This window comes from Syzygium oleosum, unplaced genomic scaffold (assembly GCF_021117445.2).
Source record: "Syzygium oleosum isolate NSW1041296 unplaced genomic scaffold, Sole_v2.1 Sole_v2.03, whole genome shotgun sequence".
Taxonomy (NCBI): Eukaryota; Viridiplantae; Streptophyta; class Magnoliopsida; order Myrtales; family Myrtaceae; genus Syzygium; species Syzygium oleosum.
Genome location: NW_026607487.1, coordinates 8,862,991 through 8,890,378, shown reverse-complemented (window position 1 = coordinate 8,890,378; position 27,388 = coordinate 8,862,991). Strand labels below are relative to the sequence as shown.

Here is a 27,388-nt window from a genome sequence, read left to right as displayed (position 1 = left end):
AATAAACATGTCATTACTCAGTTTTATTAATGAAAGATGAGGGCAAAGGAGCAGGAAGATCTATGATCCCTGCCTTCCTTCACCTTGTTCATATTGCAAAAACACTGATAGCATGGGAACCAACAGCCAGTACAGTGGGTGAAAAGCCTCCCACCCACTTACATTGTTAACTTGGGAAAACTCGAAAATTATTCTCTCAGAATTTAACAAACTCCTTCTCCTTCAGGCTTTCAACAGTTTCCTTCACACTCTGCTCCAGGGGAATGTAGTCGAGGCCCAAGCTTTTCACTTTCTCCTTGGACACCTGGAAGATGGGCTTGAAAGGCTCGTCGTCCGCACACCTGCGAAGGAGACGATTTCGAGTAAAAAATCAGCTATCTCCCTCAGGAAGCAAACAGACGCGAGATAGACATCATCATGGGAAAGATGAGTCGTAGACTATGTAACTTATCGTTCGTGCCTAGTTAGCAGCCATACATCATACTCTTCCGAAAACCTTGATACTCTACAGCTCACTACCCACATGACAGGGTAAATGGTAAAAGGTCTAGATACTTACTTTTCTGGAAACTGGAGAGAAGGGTAAAGCTCACGCAAGACCCTCACGATCTCGGAGTAGTGTGCAACCCTCTCAACCAGACAGTATCTTCCACTAGCCGACGGGACTTCGAATGCCAGTATATGAGCATTTGTGACATCTTTGACATGGACCCATCCAATACTTGTATTTCGAAAAGTTGGTGCACCTGAGTTGGAATCACTGCTAAATTGGTAACTTGGTACGATTAAATAATCACATTTGTCAAGAAGTTACGACAGTAAACATTCATCATTCCCCCCCTTGAATAGTGACTCCCGACTGATAAAACTGAATTGGAATGGTAAAGATACAAAATAGCAGCGCCAACTTCCTCGTTAGTTAAGGCGGAGAGCTGTTTGTCGATGCAATTGTACATGATTGATGCGATGGAAAAACGAAACAACTCTGTAATCTGGAGAACTTTCACAGTTGCGCTAAATTACCATTTATCAAGTGTGCGATCGCCGCAGCACTTGTGTTGAGTGTTGGCTGCAGAAGAGGACCAATCACCATAGCTGGGTTGATTGTAACCATGTCAATGCCCTTTTCTTTCACAAATTTCCAGGCAGCGTCCTCAGCCAAAGTCTTGGAGAGCACATACCACATCTACAAAGGGGCAAAAATTAGAGACATATAATGCATTCATGACGAAAAAGAAAGCCACTTCCAAATTTGATGCCGTTATGATAACCACTGAGATGTAACAAAATGATAGGGACAAACTCCTCCACCAATCACCCAGCTGGATTTGTGGTTAACATCATCTTAGCACCAGTAGAAAATAATACATGAGGCAATAAAATTAAACTGGACAAGATGCGTACGTTCATTTGCCTGCAAAAGTCTGCATCAGAAAACCAACTTTCATCCACCACAACATCAGGTGTCAGCGGTCTTCCATTGCACTGAACTGCAGCCATAGATGATGTCAAGACCACGCGCTGCACAGAAGGTGTTTTGGAACATGACTTCAGAACGTTAAGAGTTCCCTTCACAGCAGGATCAAGTAGTTCTGCCTGAAATATGATAACAATTAATTAGCCAAAAGAGATAAGATAGATGAAATAATGAGAGACTAAATTGTGTTACTACATGTCATAAAATCTTTTAGTACATACCTAGAACTTGAATTATAAATCCTACTTAAGTTTTTTCCCCTCGCCAAGTCAAGGTTTCTCAGTGAGGAACAGCCAGCATTTTGACATCCATAATCTTAAAATATGACAAAGACAAGGGCATGGTACAAGGCAAGGCTACATGTTTGACTTGGTATGAAGTGCTCATTTGGCACTAATTAGCAAGGCGCGGCATGTTTTAGTCATGTTAACTGATTACGTTACACATCATGTAAATAAGAAATGAAATGCTGAAGGATTTAATTGGTATCAGAAATAATGTCAACTTATATAATGGAGCCACCTCATTAGTAAATCAAAATTCAAGCTATCACTCAACCCCATCAAACTTCACGAAATTCAATTTGGTACATATTCAATAATAGAAGGATCTCCATTGGTTCTGTGTAGTTCTAGTCAGAGAACTAAACAGGAGCGACCAAGTTAATGAACTTGGTTATGGTTAATATTGAATAAATTCCTACCCTCTCAGGATAAGCATGAAGCATGCTAGTTGGCCTCAATAAATAAAATTGTGGCAGAAAACGATTAATGAAAAAGGGAAAAAAAAAACTACTCTGCTAGGAGTAGTGTATGAATTCTGGAACCAAACCTGCGGATCCTTGACATCATCATAAAAGGGCGAGGCAGTGTGAAAAACGCCTGCACAACCCTCAACAATAGGATCGAATGAACCCTCTTCCAGCAGGTTTGCTTTGAACAGTTGAAGTCTCTCCTTCGCTCCATCAAGTGCAAGCAGATGTTCAGTCTTTTTTGGATCATCTGTTGGAGAGACAAGAAGAATAACTGTAAATGAGCTGTTTGGATATAAGGAAAGCCGCAAAATTCAATGACCATAACTCATCCACTAAACTGGAATGGCTCGAGTCAGACAACATCATGGCTCTTCAACAAAAGTTCGAATGAATTCATTTTCACGAATGTCAGAGATATCTGGTTTTTTCACCAGAAGAGCATGGCACTGTTATTGAAATTTGAAAACCTCGTGTAACAATACCGAGAGAACAAACCCAAGATCTTGTAACTTTTTTGAAGATTCCTGAATATATGTTCTCTTTCATTTGCCTTGCCTACCAATGCAGGATTGAATTCGAATAACAGCCGCAAGATCACTCTTAATATAACCAAATACAAGCCATAAAGTATAACGAGCATACCACAGAATTCATGACCTCGTTGGGGAATGTGTTCGGAGCTGGCAAAACAATCCTAACTAAGGCACAATGACCCCAGTTCTGGAAGAATAACCTCGCATTCGGCATGTGCAGGCGAAATGAAAAAAGGTTTATTCAGATTGATTATACCTCTAACCACCCTCATCTGGTAATCAAGAATCTCACGAGATGACTCCTCTATACTCTCGAAATGCTCGAAAAAGAAGCAGAAGGAAAACCTTTCTACAAAGCACGTCGTTGGAAAAAAAAACCATACAGAAACTGCTTCACTTGGCCACAGTCTGAAACTGCACATGCACGAAATTCATCCACGACATAGAATTACACGAAATGACGACGAAGTAGACCACATCACACAAATATACACACAACGCGAGAGAGAGAATCAAGACCATCAGGAAGCAAAGTCAGTCTATCAGGGACAGTTGATGGTCGCTTATCGCGCAAAAAGGCATGGCTCGAAGCAAAAACGAACTCGAACGAAAACAGAAACACGAGTTGAATAGAGAACGGACTCAGATCGCGAACGGAGGCCTTGACGGTGTAGCCACGCTCCAAGAGGAGCTTGACGAGCCACGAGGCGATGTAACCGGACGCTCCGGTCACGCACACGACCTTCCCGGCACCGACCGTCGCGCTCATTTTCGTCCTTCTCCTATTCTTCTAGTCCTTCTTCGTTTCGAGGAGGTGGAGGTGGCTCTCGCTCTGCAGTTGCAGTTGAAGTTGGCGAGCAACCACGAGTGCTCTTTATAGCAGAGCCCCCGCGCGGTTCAATGTCCCATTTCAAAAACGCGGGCGCCCGTCGGCGCCGACCCAAGCGCAACGCCACGTGGCGGATGTTCTTCTAGGGGGGGTTTAATTGTCGGTGTGACGTGTCGGCGTACGCAATTTAAGCCAAGCCTTACGTCATCACTCGAGTAAATCGAGCGAGAGTGGCCAACTTGTATATCTCCTCTCTCCTAGCCCTGCCACTTTTATCTTGTCATTACGTGAAGATGTTAAAAGGAAAATGGTGAATATCACGAAAAATTTTAAATTGATATATTTGTGATAAATTTATTCGAAATTAATTTTTAAATCACTAAAAACTTTAATTGGTACATCCGTAATAAATTTACTTCTTCGTCGCCTTTCATTATATTTTACTCACAAATTTATGAATTAAATGACACGAGGCAATTGACGTATTTGTTTCGGGTTTTACCCTTCATTTGTCACGTGTGTAATAATTTGTGATTTTCGTGGTATTATCTAATATAACGGAGAGTAAATTTGTCACAAATGCACTAATTTTAGGTTTTTGGTAGTCAAAAAATTAGTTTTGGATAAATTTGTTACAGGTATACCAGCTTAGGGTTATGCGTGGTTAAAAAAATAAGTTTTGAGTAAATTTATCATATGTGTATCAATCTGGGGTTTTTTGTGGTATTAACCTAAAAGAAAACTCAGTGAGTGAACTTGTATAATTTTACAAAGAAAAAAAAAAGGAGAAAACTAATTGAGTTTTTTTTTATATAAATATATGAGTTAATGCCACCGAAAATCCCAAACCGACACACTCTTGCCACATTTGCCCTAGTGTTTGTGCCCATAAAAAATCTCAAACCGATATACTCGTGCCACATTTATCAAAGAAAAAAATCTCGAACCAGTACATCCGCATCACATTTACCCCAAATTGGTGCATGCCATATTTTTGTGACACGAAAATTAATTCAGGGTAAATGCGTCACGAGTGTATCGAGAGTTTTTGCAACACAATAATTAATTTGGGAAAATGTGGCACGGGTATATTCATTTGGGAGATTTTAGTGGTATTAAACAAAGTTTCCGGTTTTTCATATATTCTCTCCGACAGGAAAAGACTAACAAAGAGCAAAAGATGCATCCTTTGAGAGATTTTTTTGATGCATGGTGTCTGTACCTTTTGTTTCTTTGGAGTCTGGCCGATTCCTTTCATCTTATTTCTATTTTTTTTTTTTAAGTTTCCGAATTTAGTAGTGGTAATGAAATTTGAAGTTGTTGACGGCTACCGACAAGCATGCAGTCGAGCTGCATGACGTTCCTGCTGACCCAATTTAGGCCAATCTTAACATCACTCGATATGGAATTGTTTTATGACGTGGACCGTGGGGCAGCCTGAGTTGTATCCAATCGTTTTGGTGACTACATCAATAGTCAATAGTCAACATTTTGCTTACGCCCCCCAAAAAAAAAGTCAACATTTTATAGTAATCAACGATGAGACATCACTCAAGATGGGGGTTAGTACAGTAAAAAATCCCAAACTGTAACGTGCACGACGATATTTATCAAAATTTATTGTCGTTGCCACAAAAAATTCTGGAATGATACACCCACGACGCATTTGTCTCGGATTAATTTTTGTATCATAAAAAAACATAAACTGGTGTATCGTGATAAATTCACACTTCACTAGATTCCATCTAGTATCTCGTTGAATTTCTGACGTGGAAACACAGATGGTGAGCTGCTTGTCCGATTCGGATCCAACGTGAAAATTCAGCATAAATGGCTTTTACAAAGGACGTTGCCTTAGAAATTCAAGCTCGTTATCCCAATCTTGCGAGGAAGAGAAAAATCTCGAAAAGAGTTATGGGCTGTCTCAAAGCGAGTATTAGAATCCTTGGCAACATATGTCTTCGTAATTTATGAAGCCTTGTAAATTCTCCCTCACTTTATATATATCTGGTAGTGCAAATAGAAACTCCTCTCCATTCTTGCCGTCTCCAGTAGCTTTCTTTCCAAACAAGAGCTCCCTCGCATTTTGCAATTTTGCTGAAATCCCTAATTTTACCTTGAGATTTTGGTGATTTAGGAGAGAATGAGCGAATTCAATTTTGCCCTAATTCCCAATTCCAATTCATTTTCTTCGGATTTAATTTCCCCATGACGATGTCATTAAAAGAACCGTTTATGTTGAATTTCCAAGTCGGATTCACGTCAAACGAAGTACTTGTCACACGTTTGTTTTCACACAGCAACTATCACTTGTCAAGCTCCTCCTGCAATGTGTCTACACCATCAACGCCTCAGTTCACGATCCAAGTACATTCTCGCTCCTCTCCTTTCTATCTTCCTTCAAGGTTGGTTCTCTCTTATTCGGTTGTTTTGGTGATAATTTGTCGTGAAAACACACGTGACAAGTGACTTGTTTGACGTGGATCAGACATGGAAATTCAACAAAAACAGTTCATGGGGAAACGAGATCCAAAGAAAATGAACTGGAATTGGGAATTAGGGCAAAATTGAATCTGCTCACTCTCTCCCAAATCACCAAAATCTTAAGGTAAAATTAGGGATTTCAGCGAATTTGCAAAATGAGAGGGAGCTCTTGTTTGGAAAGGAAGCTGCTGGAGATGGCAAGAATGGAGAGGAGTTGCTATCCGCGGCCATCAAGATGGCGATACTACTGGATAGAGATAAAGTGAGGGAGAATCTATGACTATGAGGCTTCATAAGTTGCGAAGACATACATTGCTAGGATTCGAATGCTCGCCTTAAGACGGCCCATGACTCTTTCCAAGATTTTCTCTTTCTCACAAGATTGGGATAACGAGCTTGAATTTATAAAACAACGCTCTTTGTAGAGAGCCATTTATTTTGAATTTCCACATCGGATCCGTGTGGGGCAAGCTGCACACCATGTGTGTTTCCACGTCACTAATTTTAACGGGACGTCGGATGAAAATTAGTTAAGTGTAAATCTGTCAAGGGTGTAACAGTTTACTATTTTTGGCGGTACCATTCAAGAAATGACATCGCACTGTTGATTACTATAAATATTGACTATTGACTATTGATGCAGTCGCAAGAATGATTGGATCTAACACGGCGGCTCCGCACAGTCCACAGCACATGACAATTCATATTGAGTGATGTTAAGATTGGCCTAAATAGGGTAAGCAAGATCGTCATGCGTCTCCATAGCCGTCAACAACTTCAATCTTCATTGCCACGAGTAATTTCGGAAATTATATAAAAAATAACAAGAAAATAAAAAGGAAGTGTCGAGACAAAAAGTAAAGATACCATTACGGCCCCGTTTGGTTCAGCTTTGGGAAGGGGCTTTCGGGGTCAAAAGCCCCTTCCCAAAATGCTGAACCGTTTGGTTCAGCATTTGGAGAACGGAAAGCCGAAAGTTAGCATTTGGGATGCTGAAAGCCTAAAGTTGGTCCGGACCAGCTTTGGGCTTTAAGCATCCCACAAATGCTGAAACCTATTTTTTCTTTTCCAAATTGTCTTCACTCAAATTTCTTTATTCCGGTTTTGCCCCTGTTACTGTTTATCTTCTTCACCGCGAGGGTGGCCGGCGAGGGTGGCCGGCGAAAGGCCGGCGAGGTCGCCCGACCCAAGCGACGTCGGCCTGGGTCGCGACCTCAGGCGGCCGTCACCTGGGGTTGCGCGACCTCAGGCAGCCGTCGCCGGAGTCGCGCGACCCAAGCGACGGCCGCCTGGGTGGCGCAACTCCGGGCGACGGCCGCCTGGGTCCCGACCCAGGCCGACGTCGCCTGAGGTCGTGCGACCCAGGCAACGGGGCCTAGGCGGTCGCCCGACCCCAGGAGGCCGTCGCCTGGGTCGGGTGACCTCGCCGGCGCTTCGCCAGCCACCCTCGTCGGCCAAATCTGCCCTCGCCGGTGAAGAAGATGAACAGTAATAGTGACAAAACCGGAATATTAAAACTAAAAATTGCCAAAGCTCTTTGCAAAAAAAAATTTACCAAACATTACTTAGGCCAAAGTAGCTTCACAAATTTTTTTTTACCAAACACCACTTACATTTCCCCAAGTGGCTTTCACCTAAAGGTATTTGCATTCCCCCGAGTTACATTTGAAAAGCCGAACCAAACGGGCCCTACATCCAAAACAGGCCTAGCAATTAGCATGTCTCAATGGAAGCATCTTTCACTCCATCAGTCTTTTTCCTTGTCGAAAAAAAAAATTATGGAGACCGAAAGAAAACAAAAATCAATAGTTTGGACATTATTTTGTTGTTATTCGAGAAAATTTGTTATATGCACAAGGCATTTTCCGATTCTATTTAGGGTTAATATCACGAAAAATTTACAAACCATTATATTTGTGCCACGTTTACTCCAAATTAATTTTTGTAATGCAAAAAACTCCCGAACTGATACAGTTAAATATAAGAATTGCGGAAAAGAGAAATGTGAGAAATTATATATATTTCGATATATTATAATAAATAGTGCATCAGCCTATTTATAGGTTTTTATGAGAAACTATCAAAGGCAATGTCTATCAATAAAGATATGCACAATCAAAGGGGATATTGCACAATCTTGAGAGATACAGAAAATCAACAGAAACATTTTAATTATCTATAATATAGGAAAATATTATAGAGAATTATCTTAATTATCTCTAACAGATAAGTCTATGCCACATTTGCCTCGGACTGGTATAGTCGTACTCGTACCGGGATTTGTTTTAGGGTAAATGTGGCAACGAGTGTAGCATGGGTATATCGATTGGAGATTTTTTATAATAAAAAATTAATTTAGGGTAATTGTGGTATATACCCATTTGGGATTTTCTGTGATATTAATCTTTCCATTTATATGAAGAAACTCTAATACGCTTTGCTTTTGTTTACTAGTGATTTTATACAAATTCACTCACGGAGTTCTTTCTACTTCGATAAGGTTTGGCAGACGCGTATATAATTCAAAACGAGCCAGGGTCTTATTATTTATTTTTTTTACTTTTTCGAGTCATTGGTCAATAGCAGTGAAATCATCACAATTAGAGATTAGTATGTGAACGATATCTCTCCGTTTGATTATTCTCATCATTGATATAAGTCACTGAATCGATACAAAGTGGTAAGTCTGCTATAAGAGAGGAGACGTATAACTTGGTGACTCGAAAATTCAATTTTAATTGAGTGATGACGTAAAGCCTGGCTTAAATTCCGTAAGCCGACGCGTCATACCGACAATTAAACCCCCCTTTAAAGAATATAAAAATACTTATTAAAAAAATACCTTGCGACTTCGGAGTGGGTCCCCTTCACATCCCACGGCCGATATGGCGCCACGTGGCGTCGCTCCTTTCCACGCGCGTCAGCGTTTTTCGGAAATGGATATTGAAAAGCGCACCCTGCTCCTCTATATAAGGGCGCCCGGGCGTTGCACGCCAACAGCAACTGCAGCTGCGGAGCGATAGCCGCTGCCTCCTCGAGACGAAGAAGAAGAAGAAGAAGGGCAAGGAGGACCGGAGGAGACGAAGATGAGCGCGGCGATCGGTGCCGGGAAGGCCGTGTGCGTCACCGGAGCGTCCGGCTACATCGCCTCGTGGCTCGTCAAGCTCCTCCTGCAGCGCGGCTACACCGTCAAGGCCTCCGTTCGCGATCCCAGTCCGTTCTCGATCCCTCTCGTTTCCGCTTCTCGTCTCGAGTTTGGTTTTTTTCCGGCTTCGAGCCGTGCCTTTGCGTGACGAGCGGCCGTCGATCGTCCCCGATCGACTGATTTTGCGTCCCGATGGTCTTGATTCTCTCTCTCTCTCTCGCGTTGTATGCATATTCGTGCGGCGCGGCCTATTTCGTCGTCGTCGTTTCGTGTAGTTCTATGTCGTAGATGGATGTTTCGTGCATATGCAGTTTCGGACAGTGGCCGGGTGAAGTAGTTTCTGTTTTGGCTGGATTGCTTTGAAGTAATCGAGGTTTTAGCAGCTGAGTAGTGGGGTTTGACTGAAACTGGGGGTGTAGTTGGTTTTTTTTTTCCTTCTGCTTCTTTTCGAGCATTTCTAGAGTATGGAGGAGTCATCTCGTGAGATTTTTGATTACCAGACGAGGGTGGTTAGAGGTATAATCAATCTGAATAAACCTTTTTTTCTTTTGGCCTGCACATGCCGAATGCAAGGTTTATTCTTCCAGAACTGGAGTAGTTGTGCCTTAGTTAGGATTGTTTTGCCAACACGTTCCTCAACGAGGTCATGATTTGTGTGGTGCGCTGGTTATCTTTTGTGGCTTGTATTTAGTTATATCAAGAGTGATCTTGCAGCTGTTATTCGAATTCAATCCTGCATTGGTAAGGCAAATGAAATGGAACATTCAGGAATCTTCTAAAAAGTTACAAGATCTTGGGTTTGTTCTCTCGGTACTGTTACATGAGGTTTTCAAATTTCTGTAAGAGTGCCATGCTCCGAATCATTTAGTTTCTGGGGAAAAAACCAGATTTATTCGACTTTCATGAAAATGCCTTCATTCGAACTTTTGTTGAAGAGCCATTATGTTGTCTGACTCGAGCCATTCCAGTTTAGTGGATGAGCTATGGTCATTGAATTTTGCGGCTTTCCTTATATCCAAATAGCCCATTTACAGTGATTCTTCTTGTCTCTACAATAGATGATCCAAAAAAGACTGAACATCTGCTTGCACTTGATGGAGCGAAGGAGAGACTTCAACTGTTCAAAGCAAACCTGCTGGAAGAGGGTTCATTTGATCCTATTGTTGAGGGTTGTGCAGGCGTTTTTCACACTGCCTCGCCCTTTTATCATGATGTCAAGGATCCGCAGGTTTGGTTCCAGAATTCATACACTACTCCTTGCAGAGTAGTTTTTTTCGCTTTTTCATTAGTCCTTTTTTGCCACATTTTATTATGTTGAGGTCAACTAGCATGCTTCATGCTTATCTGGAGAGAGTAGGAATTTATTCGATATTAACCATAACCAAGTTCATCAACATGGTCACTCCCGTTTAGTTTTGTTATACTTTAGCTTTGCCTTTTGATTACCAAAGGGAATGAAGGGTGCCTGGAAACTGTAGTTGAAGTGACTGTACTCTTCTGCTCTTTGATTTGCATAATCTGATATTCTCATCAAGCACATCTCTCACCACCTTCTAATGTACAGCTTTGCAAAGTGTTTGTGAAAATTGTTTAGGATCAATTCTATGCAGGATTTTAATTTGTTCGGCTTATCTTTTGGTTGTTCGCTTGTATACCTCTACTCTAGTATCCGCTAATGTATTCTCTTTTTAGTGCGATAATAGTTTGGTTGTCTATCTCATTATGTTTCCTTACATTCATAAGTTACAGGCAAGGAAATAAGAGTCCTAGGACCTTACATAATTTTTCCCTCAGACTCAGAAAGATTTAAATGTTCATTTATTTCGTGACATCTTTTACTTGATAATTGATGATAACAAAACCTGTTTACGACTAGATTTCTCTCGACTTGGATATATTTCTTTTATGAACGAGCGGGATCATAGAGTAGCGTGTTCACTTCTGTCAGTTTTTGTGTATTGGGAGAGAAACGTCATTTATATGGGGACCTCCCTCATACTTGCGCTACTTACAATGATACGTACAACTAGTTCTCTGACTAGAACTACACAGAACCAATGGAGATCCTTCTATTATTGAGTACGTACCAGGTTAAAGTTTGTGAAGTTAGGCAGAGTTGAAAGATATTTTGAATTTTGATTTACTAATGAGGTGTCTCCATGATATAAGTGGACTATGTTTTTGATACTAATTAAATTCTTCAGCACTTTATTTCTTATTTACGTGATGTGTTAGGTAATCAGTTACAAGACTAAAACATGTCATATTTCCTGAGTGCCTTGCTAATTAATGCTTGTCTATCCAGGCCAAATGAGTATGTCAAAGGTCTTCAATGGGAAGTTTCCTCTAGATTTATTTTTTTCAGAAAATACTGATCATTAAGTCAAATATGTAGCCTTTCCTGATCCCATGCCCTTGTCTTTGTCATATTATAAGATTATGGATGTCAAAATGCTGGCCGTTCCTCACTGAGAAACCTTGAATTGGTGAGGAGAAAAAACTTAAGTAGGATTTATAATTCAAGTTCTAGGTATGTACTAAAAGATTTTATGACATGTAGTGACACAATTTAGTCTCTCATTATTTTATCTATCTTATCTCTTTTGGCTAATTAATTGTTATCATATTTCAGGCAGAATTACTTGATCCTGCTGTGAAGGGAACTCTTAATGTCCTGAAGTCATGTTCCAAAGCACCTTCTGTGCAGCGTGTGGTCTTGACATCGTCTATGGCTGCAGTTGCATACAATGCGAAACCGCGGACACCTGATGTCGTGGTGGATGAAAGTTGGTTTTCTGATCCAGACTTGTGCAGGCAAACCAACGTACGCATCTTGTCCAGTTTAGTTAAATTGTCTCATGTATTATTTTCTACTGTTGCTGGGATGATCAACATGAGTTGAAATGTCAAAATGCACTGTTTACAACTCCTCTTAAAGTGATCTTTCCCATTTTATATTTCTGGTTATTGACACAAACCAGCGGGCTGGTTGGGGGAGTTGTTCCATTACGTTTTGTTACATCTCAGTGGCTTTTATTACGGCATCAATTTGGAAGTGGCTTTCTTTTCTGTCATGAATGTATTATATCTCTCTAATTTTTGCCCCTTTGTAGGCGTGGTATGTGCTCTCCAAGACTTTGGCTGAGGATGCTGCCTGGAAATTTGTGAAAGAAAAGGGCATTGACATGGTTACAATCAACCCAGCTATGGTGATTGGTCCTCTTTTGCAGCCAACACTTAACACAAGTGCTGCGGTGGTTGCAAATTTGATCAATGGTAATTCAGCAGTAACTGTTCTCCAGATAACAGAGTTGTTTTGTGTTTCCATTGCATCGATCTTGTATGATTGCATTGACAAACAGCTCTCTGCCCTAACTAAAAAGGAAGCTCGCACTGCTATTTTGTTTCTTTACCATCCTAATTTAGTTTTATCTGTTGGAAGTTATTATTTGAGAGGAGGAAAGATGAATATTTACTATTGTAACTTCTTCACAAATGATGACTATATAATTGTACCGATTTACCAATTTAGTTGTGAGGTGTTAGCAAAATCTCTCCTATTCGGTAAAGTCCTGATTTTTCCTGGGAGAAAGGAGAAAGGATATGAAACTTGTGAAGTATGTGCTGTGGTCAATGTGGATATATTTATTTTTGTTGAATTGAGGTACACCATCACCCACTTCATTGTCGTCAATTTTCTGCTTGTGTTTTCACCATACATTAGCCATCCTTGTTAAATGCAGCCTATTTTTTTTTTAAGCTTTGCTGTATCCCTTGTAACCAGGAGTATTTTAGTTTGATATCCATTCTGCTTGTGCTTCCTCCTCAGGTGCACCAACTTTTCCAAATTTAAGTTTTGGATGGGTCAATGTCAAAGATGTTGCAAGTGCTCATGTACTGGCATTTGAGGTCCCATCAGCCAGTGGAAGATATTGTTTAGTTGAGAGGGTTGCACACTACTCCGAGCTTGTGAGGATCTTACGCGAGCTTTACCCTTCTCCCCAGCTTCCAGAAAAGTAAGTAGTTAGACCATTACCTGTACGTGTATAGTGAGCTGTAGAGTATCAAGGTTTCTCTATTGTCGTGTGAAGGTAGACAAGTTTTTCTTGGGAAATCATGCGCTGCTGATTTACACGATTTTCTTTTTTAACTTTAATTTCTGGTGGTAGAAACTTTTGGAGTTACCATCTCACACACGCACACCCCGCGCGCGCGCGCACACACACACACATATATATATATATATATATATATATATATATATATTTGAAAGTGTTACCAATGACTAAGATGTGTGCTTGTTAACTAGGCACGAATGGTGAGTTACTAAGTCCACGTCTCATTTTTCGCATGATGTCTATCTTGCCTCTATTTGCTTCCAAGGGAGATAGCTGATTTTGCTTGAAATTCGCCTTCGCAGGTCTGCGGACGACAAGCCTTTCGTGCCGATCTATCAGGTGTCCAGGGAGAAAGTGAAAAGCTTGGGGATCGATTACATTCCGCTGGAGCAGAATTTGAAGGAAACTGTGGAAAGCCTGAAGGAGAAGGGATTTGTTAAAGTCTGATAGAAAATTTTCCCTGGTCAAACATGTGAATGGGAGGCTTTTCCCCTACTCGCTGTTTCTTCCCATGAAGTGTGCGTTTGCATATGAACATTGGTAAAGGCAGGAATCATGAATCTTCCTGCTCCTCTGTCCTCATCTTCGTAATAATAAAACAATGAAATACCCGTCAAGATGCGTTCTTTCTCAATCGTCGCTGAATCAGGACGCGCCGAGTGTCCAACCGACGGTGATCTTCTTATTAGGTCCACGGTCAATGGTTTGCTTGAAGGGCGTCCGAGATTATCCCTTCACGAAATTCTCGCCAATCCTCGGTTATTTATAACTTTTTAGAGCTTTCAAGTTTAAACCCTTTTATAGTTAACATAACAATCAGTTCTAGTTTGACCTAAAAATCAGTTTTAGAGGCAATGTGACCTCGTTGAATCGTAGTGACAGTATGATCATATAATCTGGCAACACGACAGCACAGAAGGTCGTTTGAAATCAGTTTTAGAGGCAATGTGACCTCGTTGAATCGCAGTGATAGTATGATCATATAATCTGGCAACACAACAGAACAGAAGGTCGCTTGATCCTATAGTGCAAAGCGCAGTCGAACGGTCTTCGAGTATGAAATTCCTCTTTTTTCGCATATTATTTTTTCTCTAAATGGCGCGACCCTGACGGACTAGCCGAGGTAAAATTGAAACACGTCTGAACTTCGACTTTTGACCACATTTCTGACAGGTGTCGATCACCGTATGGTTTAATACAAATCCTACGTGGTATATTTAATGCACCTAATATTTTCTCCCTGCCCCATACCCCCGGCCGACACGTCGGCTTCCAGCTCACCAATAGAATGGTGCGCCCCCCTCAATTACATGTTTTCTTGTCGTTCCTTATCATACAATTCTCTAATTTGCATTGCATCTAAGAGTTTGTACCGAGCATCGTTATCAAACACATAATTATCTATCCTCAATACATAGATTTTGTCACGATTCCAAAGTTAAGTTTCTTTGCGCGTTATTTTCTGACGCTCAAGAAGCATATTTTGGGTATCCGTCCAAAAACAATCTAAGAGCATGACGAGAAAAAAGAATGGTCAAAACCACACGAGTGAATTAATCAACCTTGAGTGTCAATGTATATCATAAGAGCTCGCTTGCATAGTAATCACCTATAATTTGGTGACGAATGATATGAGTTGGTGCCGACTAAATCGTGGAAGTTATACACCGCCACCGGACGAGGATTTTGGCTGAGTGGATCACCCCGGAAGGCAAGAGCTTCCGCTTGGGTGGGATTCGGGAGGAGGATTGTCGGTCAGCTGCCAAATAGGAGGCCTGAGATAGCTCGCGGGCTGCGTGACCACATGCTGAACTGGTAGATGCAAGCTGATCCGCGTCCCACTCGGGCGATGTGCCGCGAAGTTGGGGTGCGAATGGCTGCGATAAGGCAGAACATTGTAGGCCGGTTGATTGGTCTCCGGACCGCCGAGAGCACTGATCTGAGAACTCTGAGGCGGCTGATAATTGTTGGCCACGTCGACTTGCCGGCTCGTCTTGAGCTCGTGATTTGGCACGGATTGAAGCTCTTGCAAGTAACCATCATTAACAATAATAGCCTTTTTCAGGCCTTGATTCTTTCCGGCCGTCGTCGGGGCATTGTCACTGTTGTCGTTCGGCCGATCATGATTCTGTTTGTTCCTCTTCTTTGGTGGATGATCAGATTTCTGGCCGTTCTTCGAATGCTTTGCATGCTTGGGCGTGTAGACCTTGCACAGAACCCACTCATCCAATTGCCACAATACAACATCACAAAGACATCAAAATTCACGCTAACTGTAATGGCAAGGAAAACTAACATACTATGATGTCAACATGAACGTGTGAATCCAAACCCTCTCGTTCTTCACTCCCTTTCTCTTATCTGTACTGGTGTGGCTCCTCTTCTCGTCCTCCTCCAATCTATACTCATGCATATTCAAGGCTGTTACGTCGCTTCGTTTTTCCGAGGTTCCTCGTAGAAAGGCCAACGACCTCTTGTATCCAATCGTTTCGTTCTTCATCAGGACGATGCTATCCTTCCTGGCCGCCTTCCAAACCCCGCCAGGCGTGCAACGATTCGGCCGCGACCCGTTCGGATACTTCCTGTCCCTCGGATTGAAGAAGTACCACTCCTCCTCATCTTTGCCCGCTCCCTTGCGGTTCTCTGGAGAATCGTAGAAACGAGTTGCATCAGAGTAATTTCTTTAGCATTTCCATGCACGTAGTTTCTCATAATATAAACGAGCGATTGCAATCTCACGTAAGCACGAGCTTGCACTGACACGAACTTATACAAAGAATTTGCCACCCAGTTTCTAATTAAGGAAGGATCAAAGAAAGGCCAAGAAAGTCAAAGAAAGAGAAAACCAAACAAAGCTCAAAGAACGCCGAGAAATTCAAAGATGTACGTACCAATGAGCTTTCTGGGGTCGAACTTGTAGAGATCGACGTCGGCGAAGAAGCCGCTGAGCGGAAACGGATCGCACATGACTTCGGGCTTCAAGTAATAGAGAATGAGCTCCTCGTCCGTGGGTGGGAACTCGAGCGGAAACTCGAGCAGGAACTCGGCCTCAGATGACAGCGGCAGCGGCGCGTCGCCACCAAGGTCTCGGCGAAGAGGGCACGCATGGGTCGACACCAACTTTCGTTTGACCATCCACACGCATTCCCTTAGGCCGATCATCCCAATCACCGTCACGGCTCTGATCGTTATTCTCCATCGTCGGTGTCGCGAAAAACAAGCGATCGAATAATAAAATAAATAGGTGAAAAATCATCACCCGCCTATTATATGTACACAAGTAATATTTGAATCCAAAATAACAGATCCTTTTAACTGATTTAAACTGGAAAACCTACTCAACTTTAAGAATTCAATTCCAAGGTGGAAAATATCTTTGTAATTCCTTGATCATTAATAAGATTATTTATCAACATTCACTTCAGCGCTTCGAGATTAATGAGATGTTTGGGTAAATTTCGAGGCACGGAAGTATCCTAAAGCTTGAACACCTTCAATTGCAATTCTTCATGCATCTTGGTTGGGGGGTGAATTCGCCCAATTAAAAGTTTAAATTATCAAATGAGATTACGAAAAGGAAACAAAACGAAATCAATAGTTGGAAATTATCTTATCGTCGTTCAAGAAACTTTGGTTGATGCATGGGGGGAGGGGGCATTACGTGGGACCCCAACTAAATTTTTTTTATTTATTACGGTAAGCCAAACCCTCGTACCGACGATTAATATAAAAATCAATAGTTAGAAAGGTTTTCCTTCGGCTTCTTTTCCGAGCATTTCTATAGTATAGAGGAGTCATCTCGCAAGATTATTGATCACCAGATGAGGGTGGCTAGAGATATAATCAATCTAATTAAACCTTTTTTTTTTTTGGCCTGCACATGCCGAACGCAAGGTCATTTTTCCAGAACTAGAGTAACTGCGCCTTAGTTAGGATTGTTTTGCCAGCTCCGAAGACATTCCTCAATAAGATCGTGATTTGTGTGGTATGCCAGTTATCTTTTATGGCTTGTATTTGTTTATATTAAGAATGATCTTGCAGCTGTTACTCGAATATCATTCCTGCATTGGTAGGCGAGGCAAATGAAAGAGAACATTCAGGAATCTTTGAAAAAGTTACGAGATCTTGGGTTACATGAGGCTGTCAAATTTCAATAACAGTGCCATGCTCCAAATCATTTAGTTTCTGGGGAAAAAGCCAGATATCTTCGACTTCCGTGAAAATGGCTTCATTCGAACTTTTGTTGAAGAGCCGTGATGTTGTTTGACTCGAGCCATTCCAGTTTGGTGGATGAGTTATGGTCATTGAATTTTGCGGCTTTCCCTATATCCAAACAGCTAATTTACAGTGATTGTTCTTGCCTCTCCAACAGATGATCCAAAAAAGACTGAACATCTGCTTGCACTTGACAGAGCGAAGGAGAGACTTCAACTGTTCAAAGCAAACCTGCTGGAAGAGGGTTCATTTGATCCTATTGTTGAGGGTTGTGCGGGCGTTTTTCACACTGCCTCACCCTTTTATCATGATGTCAAGGATCCGCAGGTTTGGTTCCAGAATTCACACACTAGTACTTGCAGAGTAGTTTTTTTTTCCCTTTTTCGTTAGTCCTTTTTTGCCACAGTTTATTATATTGAGGCCAACTAGCATGCTTTATGCTTATCCTGAGAGCGTAGGAATTTATTCAATAGTAACCATAACCAAGTTCATTAACATGGTCACTCCTGTCAGTTTTTTTTTAGTTTAGCGTTGCCTTTTGATTACGAAAGGGAATGAAGGGTGCCTGCAAACTGTAGTTGAAGTGACCGTACTCTTCTCTTTGTCATATTATAAGATTGTGGATGTCAAAATTCTGGCTGTTCCTTGCTGAGAAACCTTGAATTGGCGAGGGGAAAAAACCGAAGTAGGATTTATAATTCAAGTTCTAAGGATGCATTAAAAAATTCTATGAGATATAGTAACGTAATTTAGTCTCTCGTTATTTCTGCTATTTTTTTCTCTTTTGGCTAATTAATTGTCATCATATTTCAGGCAGAATTACTGGATCCTGCTGTGAAGGGAACTCTTAATGTTCTGAAGTCGTGTTCCAAAACACCTTCTGTGCAGCGTGTGGTCTTGACATCATCTATGGCTGCAGTTGAGCATGATGGAACACCACTGACACCCAATGTTGAGGTGGATGAAGATTGGTTTTCTGATCCAGACTTGTGTAGGAAAAATAACATACGCATCTTGGCCAGTTTGATTTCATTCTCATGCGTTATTTTCTACTCCTGCTGAGATTTTCAACATGAGTGAAATTTAACCATTCACTGTTAACCACTCCTCTTAAAGCGATCTTTCCCATTTTACATTTCTGGTTATTGACACAAAACCAGCTGGCTGGTTGGTGGAGGAGTTGGTCCATTGCATTTTGTTACATCTCAGTGGTTTTCATAATGCCATTCTTTTTCGTTGTGAATGCATTATCTCTCCCATTTTTGCCCCCATGTAGATGTGGTATGAGCTCTCAAAGACTTTGGCTGAGGAAGCAGCCTGTGAATTTTTGAGAAAAAAGGGCATTGACATGGTCACAATCAACCCGGGTATGGTGATTGGTCCTCTTTTGCAGCCAACACTTAACACAAGTGTTGCGGCGATCGTAAATTTGATAAATGGTAATTCAGCAGTAACCATGAAAGTTCTCCAGATTTTAGAGTTGTTTTGTGTTTCATTGCATCGATCATGCATGATTGCATTGACAAATAGCTCTCTGCCCTAACTAACAAGGAAGCTGGCACTGCTATTTTGTTTCTTTACCATCCCAATTCAGTTGTATCTGTTGGAAGTTACTGTTGTACCGATTTACCAATTTAGTTATGGGGCGTCGGCGGTATCTGTCCTACTCGGTGAAGTCCTCATCTTGGTTTTTTGTGTGATTTTGATTGTTTCTACGATTTTTCCGGGGAGGAAGGAGAAAGTATATCAAACTTATGAAGTATGTGCTGTGGTCAAGGTGGATATTTTTATTTTAGTTGAATTGAGGTACGCCATCACCTACTTCATTGCCATCAATTTTCTGGTTGTGTTTTCACCATACCATAGCCATCCTTGTTAAATGCAGCCTAGTATCTTCGAAGCTTTGTTATATCCCTTCTAAACAGGATTTTCTCTTTCCAATGTGGTGTGCATGTGATTCCAACTCAGGTGCACCAACTTTTCCAGATGAAAGTTGTGGATGGGTGAATGTCAAAGATGTTGCAAAGGCTCATATACTGGCATTTGTGGTCCCATCAGCCCGCAGAAGATATTGTTTAGTTGAGTGTGTTCCACACTACTATGAGATCGTGCGTTTCTTTCGCGTGCTTTACCCTTCTCTTCAACTTCCGGAAAAGTAAGTAGTTAGACCTTTACCTTTTAAGTGTGTAGTGAGCTGTAGAGTATCGAGGTTTCTCTATTATTGTGTGAAGGTAGACAAGTCTTTCTTGGGAGATGCCATTGTTTCGAAATCATGTGCTGCTGATTTACTCAATTTTGTTTCATTAACTTTAATTTCTGGTGGTAGAAACTTTTGGAGTTACCATCTCACATATATATATTCGAAGGTGAAGCCACCTTTCAGTCAAATATGACTCTTCCTCTTCTTCTAATTTCAGTCAAATATGACTCTTCCTCTTCTTCTAAAATCCACTTCCTCCTAATCAGGAGAGTATGATTGATGGCTGCTAAGTAGGCACGACTAATAAGTTACCAAGCCTACGTCTCATTTTCCCCATGATGTGTATCTTGCGTCGGTTTGCTTCCCCGGGAGACAGCTGATTTTACTTGAAATTCGCTTCGCAGGTGTGAGGACGACAAGCCTTACATGCCGATCTATTGGGTGTCCACGAAGAAAGCAAACAGATTGGGGATCGAGTACATTGATACAGGGCAGTGTTTGAAGGAAACTGTGGAAAGCCTGAAGGAGAAGGGATTTGTTAAGTTTTGATAGAGAATTTTCCCAAGTCAGAAATGTAAACGAGAGGTTTTTCACCTATACTTGCTGTCTGTTCCCATGAAATGTGTTTGCATATGAACATAGGTAAAGGCAGGAATCATGAATCTTCCTGCTCCTCTGTCCTCATCTTCGTAGTAATAAAACAAGGAATACCATCGATGCGTTCTTTCTCAACCGCCGCTGAGTCAGGACGCACCGAGTGTCCAACTGATGGCGATCTTCTTATTAGGTCCATGGCCAATAGCGCGCGGGAAGGGCATTCGAAATTATCCCTTCGTGAAATTCACGCGGTCCTCGGTAGTGTAACTCGTTACGAACTTTCGAGGTCACACCCCTTTAACAGTTGACAGAATAATCAGTTCTAGCGGCAAACGAAACCTCGTAGAAGCAGAGCGACAGCAGGATTCATTCATTTAATCGACAACCACTGCTTCCCAATTTGCCAACTATAACCTGGTAAGCACGACAGAATAGACGGACACCGCACCATATATTCGTCGTTGGTTGAACCAGACGCGCGCAAAGAGGAGTCGAACGGTCTTTGCGGGCCGAGAATCCTCTGATATTTATTTCGTCCCGACACAGCACTTTCAACCCCCGACGGACTTGCCGAGGTGACAAATAAAACACACGTCTGGGCTTCCCGAGTTCTTGGGAGAAATCACCTAACCCATGCCCCGCCCTACCTGTCGGCTTCCAGCTCACCAATTGAATGCTCTCTCTTTTTGCATCAAGGCCCCCCCTCGGTAACGTGTTTATTGCCGTTCCTTACCCTAAACTTCTCTAATTCGCGTTCGCGACCATACATTTTCATGCGACTTTACATTTTCATGTGCCCTCAGTGCATCACATAAACTCGACTCTTTCTCTCTCACGCGCACTTGTACATGGCAAGCGGGATATTTGAACGAGCTTTTAAACCACCCACTAAGTGACATTCAAATTTTCCCTAAAAATTTAAAAAAAAAGAAGAAGAATTTTTTACACCAACATGAAAAAATTAGGGGCGATGTTCATATGTTAATTATGTCATCGTTACATTAGTTGAAATGTTTAAGGAATCCAACATCAAATGAGAAGTGTGGTTTCAAGCTCTGAAATTGTGAAAAGAAAAATTCATAAACTAAAAAGTAAAATCGACACTAAACATCCATTTAGTCCTATTTGCGAACATAACCATATGGTGAAATGATGAGACGGTGTCGGGACAACGAGTAACTTAAGTGACCCATGTGGTTCATATATAAAAGGAGCCTATAAATACCAGGACTTCTACGTTGAAAAATTCTAAGCGGCATAATTTATTTATAAAAAAAAAAAAACAGAAGAGTCATAGACTAGTTAAACGGGAGGCCGACAACGAATTGACCTAAATGTTCGAGCATTGAATAATTTGCGTACGCGGCATTTACACGATACATTAGCCGCATCTCTCCAGAAGGCAAATTTTCTGTTGCGATCAACATTCTAAAAGGGAAAAAGAAAAGCCTGAACCTCCTAGCTCAGCCATGAGTTCAATAATCCATCATATATCAAAGTCAAATGGATTCTGTCCTCGGAACGATATAATACGAATTCCATGGCCAAGCGCGCACTGTCATCTCGAAGCTATTCGGGGTCATCCGAAAGGACAGCGACATGATTTCGAGCGACCGATGATGACACAGGTGTAATTCCTTCAAAGATCGATTCGCGAGACCCCCAACCACGCTCATATCTGACCAGCGACGTTCCCATGGGCCAGCCGATAGGGGCGAAATTGAAAACGACGGGGAAAATCGGCGGGCGCGAAGTGAGAATACGAAACAAAAGCGGGCGCAGAAGAATAACGGCTTCTTCGAAAAAGAAAATGAAATCGATTTTCTTTTAGTCGATATTAACTGTTAAATCCAGAGGGGGCCCACTGGAACAATGGGTGGGACTCCCCGACCAAAACCCGGCCGTTTCCAACTTCACGGCATCACGCTCGCTTCGAGCGCGTGTTCCCACCGTCCAATCGGGTAGGAGACCTAGGATGTCTGAATTCTCCCTCTATCTTTTTTTTTTCTCTTTTGGACCAATCAAACTTATGGCCTCTCTTATAAAATACTGAAAATTGAAAATCCTGCATTTAATGAGATGAAATTTACTTTAATTACCTTACGCAACATTGACTTCGTAGGCTCAACTAAGTCAAAAAAAATTGCACATGACGTGATGAGTGAGGAGCAGTAGTTGCTTAGTTCATTCAATAGCCAAAATAGTTGATGACAACCAAAAAATCTAATCACTTTATAATGCTGAAACATGATCACATTTCTATCTTTGGTACGAAATTGATCAAATTCAGTTATCAATTGTCAATCGCCATTAAACAAACTTTCTAATTTCGATTTTCGACAATTAAATTCCGGCGCTCGAAATTTTTCAGCACTTACTTTGAATGTCCCGAAACGAGTTTATCACACACGAACTATTTAATCTGCAAATCCGAATTTCAAATAAGAAAAGCTTAAGATTTATATACCGTCGGCCTTTCGCTTCAGATTGCGCTTAAGATTATAATTATTGATATATGATTAATTCAAAAAATTCCAAATTTAAATATTTTTTTTGGGGGGGGTAAGAAAAGTCATATGTAGTTCAGACAATTCACGTTTGGATGGGGAAAAATTGTCCCACCCACCAACTATGATTTCCATTTATTCCGCGGCGGTAATAAAAACATTTTTCCTAAATTTTTAATAAATTGGGGGCGCGGGCTCCACGCGCCCCGAGCTGAGAAACTGTGTGATTCTTCAGAAAATCGCTACGATTTCCACGCCCGAAAAAACTACATAGCACGCAACACGCTCGCTGCGAAAACAGAATCGCGAAGACAAAAAGAACGGCCTCCAAGCCCGCGCAATTCACAGAGAGAGAGAGAGAGAGGGCAACAATGGCAATCGCCACCTTCTTCAACCCCACCGTCTCTCTTCACAGCCCCCCCGCCGCCGCCGCCGTCAACAACGACGGCTGCCCCCGCCGCCAGGCCCCCGCCTCCTCGCAGCCGCCTCCCCTTCTCCGCCTCCGCCTCCGCCTCTCCCCGGCCTCCCCCGCCCCTCTCGCCACCCACCAAGGCCGCCCGCCACTCCACGTGGCCCTCTGCTCCGGCGGCGGCGGCGGCGGAGGCCATTCCGGCGGCGGGGGCGGGGGCGGGGACGACGGCGGGTCCCCCTCCTCCGGGGGCGGCGACAATGCCGGCGGCAAGAACAAGAAAGAGGCGCTCATGGTGCTGGCGGAGGGGGGCCGAGGCGTGGAGAGCTTGCCGGGCGACTTGGCGGCGGCTCTTGGCGCGGGGAAGATCCCGGGGTCGGTGGTTACGAGGTACTTCGAGCTGGAGAAGTCGGCGCTGGTCCGCTGGTTGCTTCAGTTCGGTGGGTTCAAGGAAAGATTGTTGGCTGATGATCTGTTCTTGGCCAAGGTCGGGATTGAATGTGGCGTCGGGCTCTTCACTAAGGTGTGTAGTAGTTATAGCTTTGGACATTTGTGTTGTTCGTTCTGCGTGATTAGCGCTCCAAGTTTTGACTCTTGTGAAAGTATTCATTACTTTGGATTGCTGTCTGATGCGAGATTAGTCTTTTGAGTTCCATTCTTTTAAGGTTTGTAGTTCGCTTTTGACATTTGTGTGGTTCATTCTGCGTGATTAGTGATCCAAGTTTTGACTCTGCTGAAAGTATTCATTACTTTGGATTGCTGTCTGATGCGAGATTAGTCTTTTAAGTTCCATTCTTTTTGGTCTAGGGAGGAGAGAAAAAGATCGCATTTCGTTTGAGCTGACTATCTGGTTAATTGCTCTTTAATAGGGTTCTGTATATCTCATTATGTCAAGACCGAGGGAAAGACTCTATAACTTTAAATAAATCTGCTACGTACAAATTTTAAGAGCGCTGCACAGATAAAAGATTGAACCATGATGAAAAAAGTTGAATTTTCTATGGCCTCTTAAGTAAGTATATGAATTCCCATCGCCTTAGCAGCGAGTCAACTCTTACAGATTCGAAGTGAATGTCAGAGCCTCGGGCATCCCTTTGGGGCAGCTATTTTGCATAAGGATTTTGTTCTCGAGTGTCCATGAGCACTTGCTAAGTAACGAATTAAGGAAATCTTGCAGTTTCCAATTCACCGATTGTCCTCGTGATATGCACAGTCAATGCATCGAAAATTGTATTCTTTTTCTTATAAAGCATGTTTGACAAGTGCTTCTAACAGGATCCTTCACATAATATCTGCTATTAATAATAATTTACATTATTAGGTTGATTTTTTGTCTACTGCCCTGCCATGGGCTTGTTCCTGCCTGATCGAGGGTGAGTTCCTTAAACTGATGTGATTGATAGATGAATGGTGATGATCTTCTGATAATTCCTGCACACACATTCCTCTTCTTTATGTGCCGCTTATCTTTCTTTTTCCTTTCTTTTTTCGTGAAACAAACCAACTACAAGGATTTATGTCTCTTTGTAGACCGCCGCGGAGTATCAACGCCGGGGAGAGAAATTTTTCGACGAGCTGGAAATTGTTTTCGCCGATGTGGTATGGATTGGCTGCCCCTTATTATAAGTCTTCGTTAAGAATGTTGGTATTAATGCAAGTTCATCAATTACTGGTAGGATTCCTTGTAAAACCAACTTGGGCATCCTCTCCACAGCAATTTCAAAGATTTCACAAGTTTTTGTGTTTATGATACCGTCTATTCCAAATAAACAAATAGATTAATCTGGAGGCATTGTACTTCAAAGAACACCCCTTATTTTACTGGATGAAATTATATCTAAGCACGTGAAGATACACCAACATACCCACTCATATGTCTTTTTCTGTGTTTTCTCGAGTGAATGAGAAAATGTTCCCAGCTATGAATGTTTAGTAAAATTTTGAAAGTGCTCCTGTTGAATTTCAGAAGATGTTGATTTTGTTTGGTCCCACTTTCCCATCTACCCGAGTAGTGACATGCCTGTTACAGATGAAGACTTAATGATACGATTTGGTTATGCTTCCAACTCTTGCTCTCTTAGGTAATGGCAATACTTGCGGATTTCATGCTTGTTTATCTCCCTGCTCCTACGGTTTCTCTTCGCCCTGCTCTTGCAACCAATGCAGGGTCACTGGCAAAGTTCTTCTATAGCTGTCCCGACAATGCTTTTCAGGTTACTGCTTCCTCTATTACATTCAGCTGCTCTTCAATGAAGATCTCTGGGCCTTGCTTCTGTACTATTCACTAATTTATCCTTGGTCATCTGCAGATTGCACTTCCTGGAATATCATATTCATTCTTACAGAGGATAGGTTCCATACTGGTAAGTATTTCCCTCCCTTTTCAATTGTTGCTTCATATGCCCATTTTCTGAAGTTGTGCATGTTAAGCCTCATATTTTAATATCATGCAGCGTAATGGCACAAAGCTTTTTGCAGTCGGTACGGCATCATCGTTGGTGAGTTTTCATATCTCTTCCAGGACATCTTCACTACAATCCAGCAATCAAAGATGTCATCACTGTAGCCTAGTCCTAGCTTCTACTTCGTATGCAAGTTGTACTTGTCTAACTCATTGTTGGACAATTAACACAGTAGCTTAAAAAGGAATTACATCATGGCATGTCTTTTCTCATCTTTGGATGCTGAAAAGAGGTCTTCTCTCCATATTCCTTAACTTCATGTCAATTAAGTGAAGGTGAAAGTGCAATTATCTTTCTTCTTTCATCATTGCAGATTGTAAGGACTAGATTAGCTAAAGGAAAATTAAGGGACTCTAATTCTGCATATAACGGTTTCTAAATCTTGATAATCAAAGTTTTCTTGCTACTCAGGTTGGTACATTTGTGACAAATGCCTTGATTAACGCAAGGAAGGCTGTTGATAACGCTTCTGCTGAAGTGGAAAATGTACCGATTCTGTCAACAAGTGCTGCCTACGGTGTTTACATGGCTGTTTCAAGTAATCTCAGGTTTGCCGCCTTTACCCAATACCTGCATCCGCAGTTGCCTTCATATAATTTTTCTCTCGTAAAGGATTGTTTTCTTGTGACTCCTCCTAGGAAAACATCAATGTTTGTCTGTTTTGAACAGCCCACACTTACAGAGGGTGTCAATTTCTTTAGAGGATTAAAGTTTGACAGGGATTTTTTTTGTATCTCTGATTTTAGAGTATAATTCTTGGTCTTTTTTAGAAAAGTACCGTGCTTTTACATTCTGGCTCATTCTGCTTGGATGTTTCATCAAGACCCGATGCAAAGCATGCACTTTTCTTTAGACTAGTCAGAAGAGCTTGGCAGGACTGCCATCAAATGAACCATACTTGAAGACCTATCTTTCTTTTTACTTGAATCTAAAAACTTGTTCATGAAATCCAAGGTTTATTATGTTTTGCTTGTTGCTGCTACTTGTGACGAAAGAGAACTAGTCATTTATACCTGTCCAGCTACATGTCAAGATTATGTTTTTGGCCTGCATTTAAATTTCTAATTGTTCAACAGGTACCAAGTGCTGGCTGGTGTAATTGAGCAGAGGATGTTAGAGCCCTTGCTACACCAACACAAATTAATGCTTAGTGCTATTTGCTTCGCTGTTCGTACCGGCAACACATTCTTGGGCTCACTATTGTAAGACTTGTCTTATCTGGATCTTTTTGACTAATCGAGTTTGTACTCCCTCGGTTAAAGGAACTGAACTACATGATTATTTGACAGGTGGGTAGATTATGCACGTTGGATAGGTATTCAGTAGACCCAAGGTCAAACAATTTGTTTGATTTTCTTTGTGAAGGCATTTGAAACATCAATCTACATGTCCTCAGCATGCGGCAATCCCTGAAGCTGCCGCCAGTTTTGATTCATTCAAACCGAGGCTTCTCTCAATATGACTGGTTTATTGTACACATGATTTATCCTACAAATAAATGACCTTCAATTTAACTTTCTGATTTCTTCTTACTTATGGGTCTCAAGAGTGCTCTAAGAAATATATGTAGTTCGGACATCAGCAGTACTATACGGTTGTAATTCTGGAAGAGTTGAAGAATTTATGATAAAGTTTCCATTATCATCATGAGCACAAAC

At 41.7% G+C, this 27,388-nt stretch overlaps 5 protein-coding genes across 5 annotated transcripts; 3 read left to right on the top strand and 2 right to left on the bottom strand.

Annotated features, from left to right (window-relative positions):
* Window positions 1-8: 8 nt before the first annotated feature.
* LOC115679077 (phenylacetaldehyde reductase-like) lies at window positions 9-3,602 on the bottom strand. Its single transcript, XM_030602627.2, has 6 exons — window positions 3,407-3,602; window positions 2,309-2,478; window positions 1,405-1,596; window positions 1,024-1,186; window positions 560-746; window positions 9-341 (listed from the first exon to the last, which is right to left on the bottom strand). Exons 1-6 carry the CDS (start codon window positions 3,531-3,533, stop codon window positions 197-199), a joined length of 984 nt encoding a protein of 327 aa, XP_030458487.1. The 5' UTR covers window positions 3,534-3,602; the 3' UTR covers window positions 9-196.
* A 5,467-nt stretch (window positions 3,603-9,069) lies between these two features.
* On the top strand, window positions 9,070-13,955 carry LOC115679076 (phenylacetaldehyde reductase-like). Its single transcript, XM_030602626.2, has 6 exons — window positions 9,070-9,290; window positions 10,281-10,450; window positions 11,855-12,046; window positions 12,336-12,498; window positions 13,052-13,238; window positions 13,643-13,955. The coding sequence occupies exons 1-6, from the start codon at window positions 9,164-9,166 to the stop codon at window positions 13,785-13,787; spliced, it is 984 nt and encodes a 327-aa protein (XP_030458486.2). The 5' UTR covers window positions 9,070-9,163; the 3' UTR covers window positions 13,788-13,955.
* A 1,084-nt stretch (window positions 13,956-15,039) lies between these two features.
* LOC130137687 (NAC domain-containing protein 1-like) lies at window positions 15,040-16,475 on the bottom strand. The gene is made up of 3 exons (XM_056309616.1): window positions 16,232-16,475; window positions 15,673-15,983; window positions 15,040-15,546 (listed from the first exon to the last, which is right to left on the bottom strand). The coding sequence occupies exons 1-3, from the start codon at window positions 16,473-16,475 to the stop codon at window positions 15,040-15,042; spliced, it is 1,062 nt and encodes a 353-aa protein (XP_056165591.1).
* A 1,209-nt stretch (window positions 16,476-17,684) lies between these two features.
* On the top strand, window positions 17,685-20,472 carry LOC115679079 (phenylacetaldehyde reductase-like; the record flags this gene model as incomplete). Its single annotated transcript, XM_056309615.1, has 5 exons — window positions 17,685-17,882; window positions 18,369-18,558; window positions 18,830-18,994; window positions 19,524-19,710; window positions 20,160-20,472. Coding segments are annotated over 5 exons (885 nt in total), but the record flags the coding sequence as incomplete, so codon positions are not given.
* Window positions 20,473-23,186: 2,714 nt separating this feature from the next.
* LOC115679254 (protein RETICULATA-RELATED 4, chloroplastic) lies at window positions 23,187-27,387 on the top strand. Its single transcript, XM_030602861.2, has 8 exons — window positions 23,187-23,791; window positions 24,799-24,867; window positions 25,350-25,481; window positions 25,578-25,631; window positions 25,722-25,766; window positions 26,142-26,278; window positions 26,807-26,932; window positions 27,020-27,387. The coding sequence occupies exons 1-8, from the start codon at window positions 23,231-23,233 to the stop codon at window positions 27,054-27,056; spliced, it is 1,161 nt and encodes a 386-aa protein (XP_030458721.2). The 5' UTR covers window positions 23,187-23,230; the 3' UTR covers window positions 27,057-27,387.
* Window position 27,388: the final 1 nt, after the last annotated feature.

What these genes read in the sequence shown, in the direction of transcription:
- LOC115679077 (XM_030602627.2), bottom strand. Translation starts at nt 3,533, where the DNA reads ATGAGCGCGACGGTCGGTGCCGGGAAGGTCGTGTGCGTGACCGGAGCG. An exon ending in GATCGCACACTTGATAAATG is followed by an intron (nt 747 to 1,023) that starts GTAATTTAGCGC and finishes ATTCCAACTCAG; the next exon opens with GTGCACCAACTTTTCGAAAT. An exon ending in TCTCTCCAGTTTCCAGAAAA is followed by an intron (nt 342 to 559) that starts GTAAGTATCTAG and finishes TCTCCTTCGCAG; the next exon opens with GTGTGCGGACGACGAGCCTT.
- LOC115679076 (XM_030602626.2), top strand. Translation starts at nt 9,164, where the DNA reads ATGAGCGCGGCGATCGGTGCCGGGAAGGCCGTGTGCGTCACCGGAGCG. An exon ending in GGCCTCCGTTCGCGATCCCA is followed by an intron (nt 9,291 to 10,280) that starts GTCCGTTCTCGA and finishes TCTCTACAATAG; the next exon opens with ATGATCCAAAAAAGACTGAA. An exon ending in GGTTGCAAATTTGATCAATG is followed by an intron (nt 12,499 to 13,051) that starts GTAATTCAGCAG and finishes CTTCCTCCTCAG; the next exon opens with GTGCACCAACTTTTCCAAAT.
- LOC130137687 (XM_056309616.1), bottom strand. Translation starts at nt 16,475, where the DNA reads ATGGTCAAACGAAAGTTGGTGTCGACCCATGCGTGCCCTCTTCGCCGA. An exon ending in CGACCCCAGAAAGCTCATTG is followed by an intron (nt 15,984 to 16,231) that starts GTACGTACATCT and finishes ACGATTCTCCAG; the next exon opens with AGAACCGCAAGGGAGCGGGC. An exon ending in AGGGAGTGAAGAACGAGAGG is followed by an intron (nt 15,547 to 15,672) that starts GTTTGGATTCAC and finishes GTTCTGTGCAAG; the next exon opens with GTCTACACGCCCAAGCATGC.
- LOC115679254 (XM_030602861.2), top strand. Translation starts at nt 23,231, where the DNA reads ATGGCAATCGCCACCTTCTTCAACCCCACCGTCTCTCTTCACAGCCCC. An exon ending in GTCCCGACAATGCTTTTCAG is followed by an intron (nt 25,482 to 25,577) that starts GTTACTGCTTCC and finishes GGTCATCTGCAG; the next exon opens with ATTGCACTTCCTGGAATATC. An exon ending in AGAGGATAGGTTCCATACTG is followed by an intron (nt 25,632 to 25,721) that starts GTAAGTATTTCC and finishes AATATCATGCAG; the next exon opens with CGTAATGGCACAAAGCTTTT.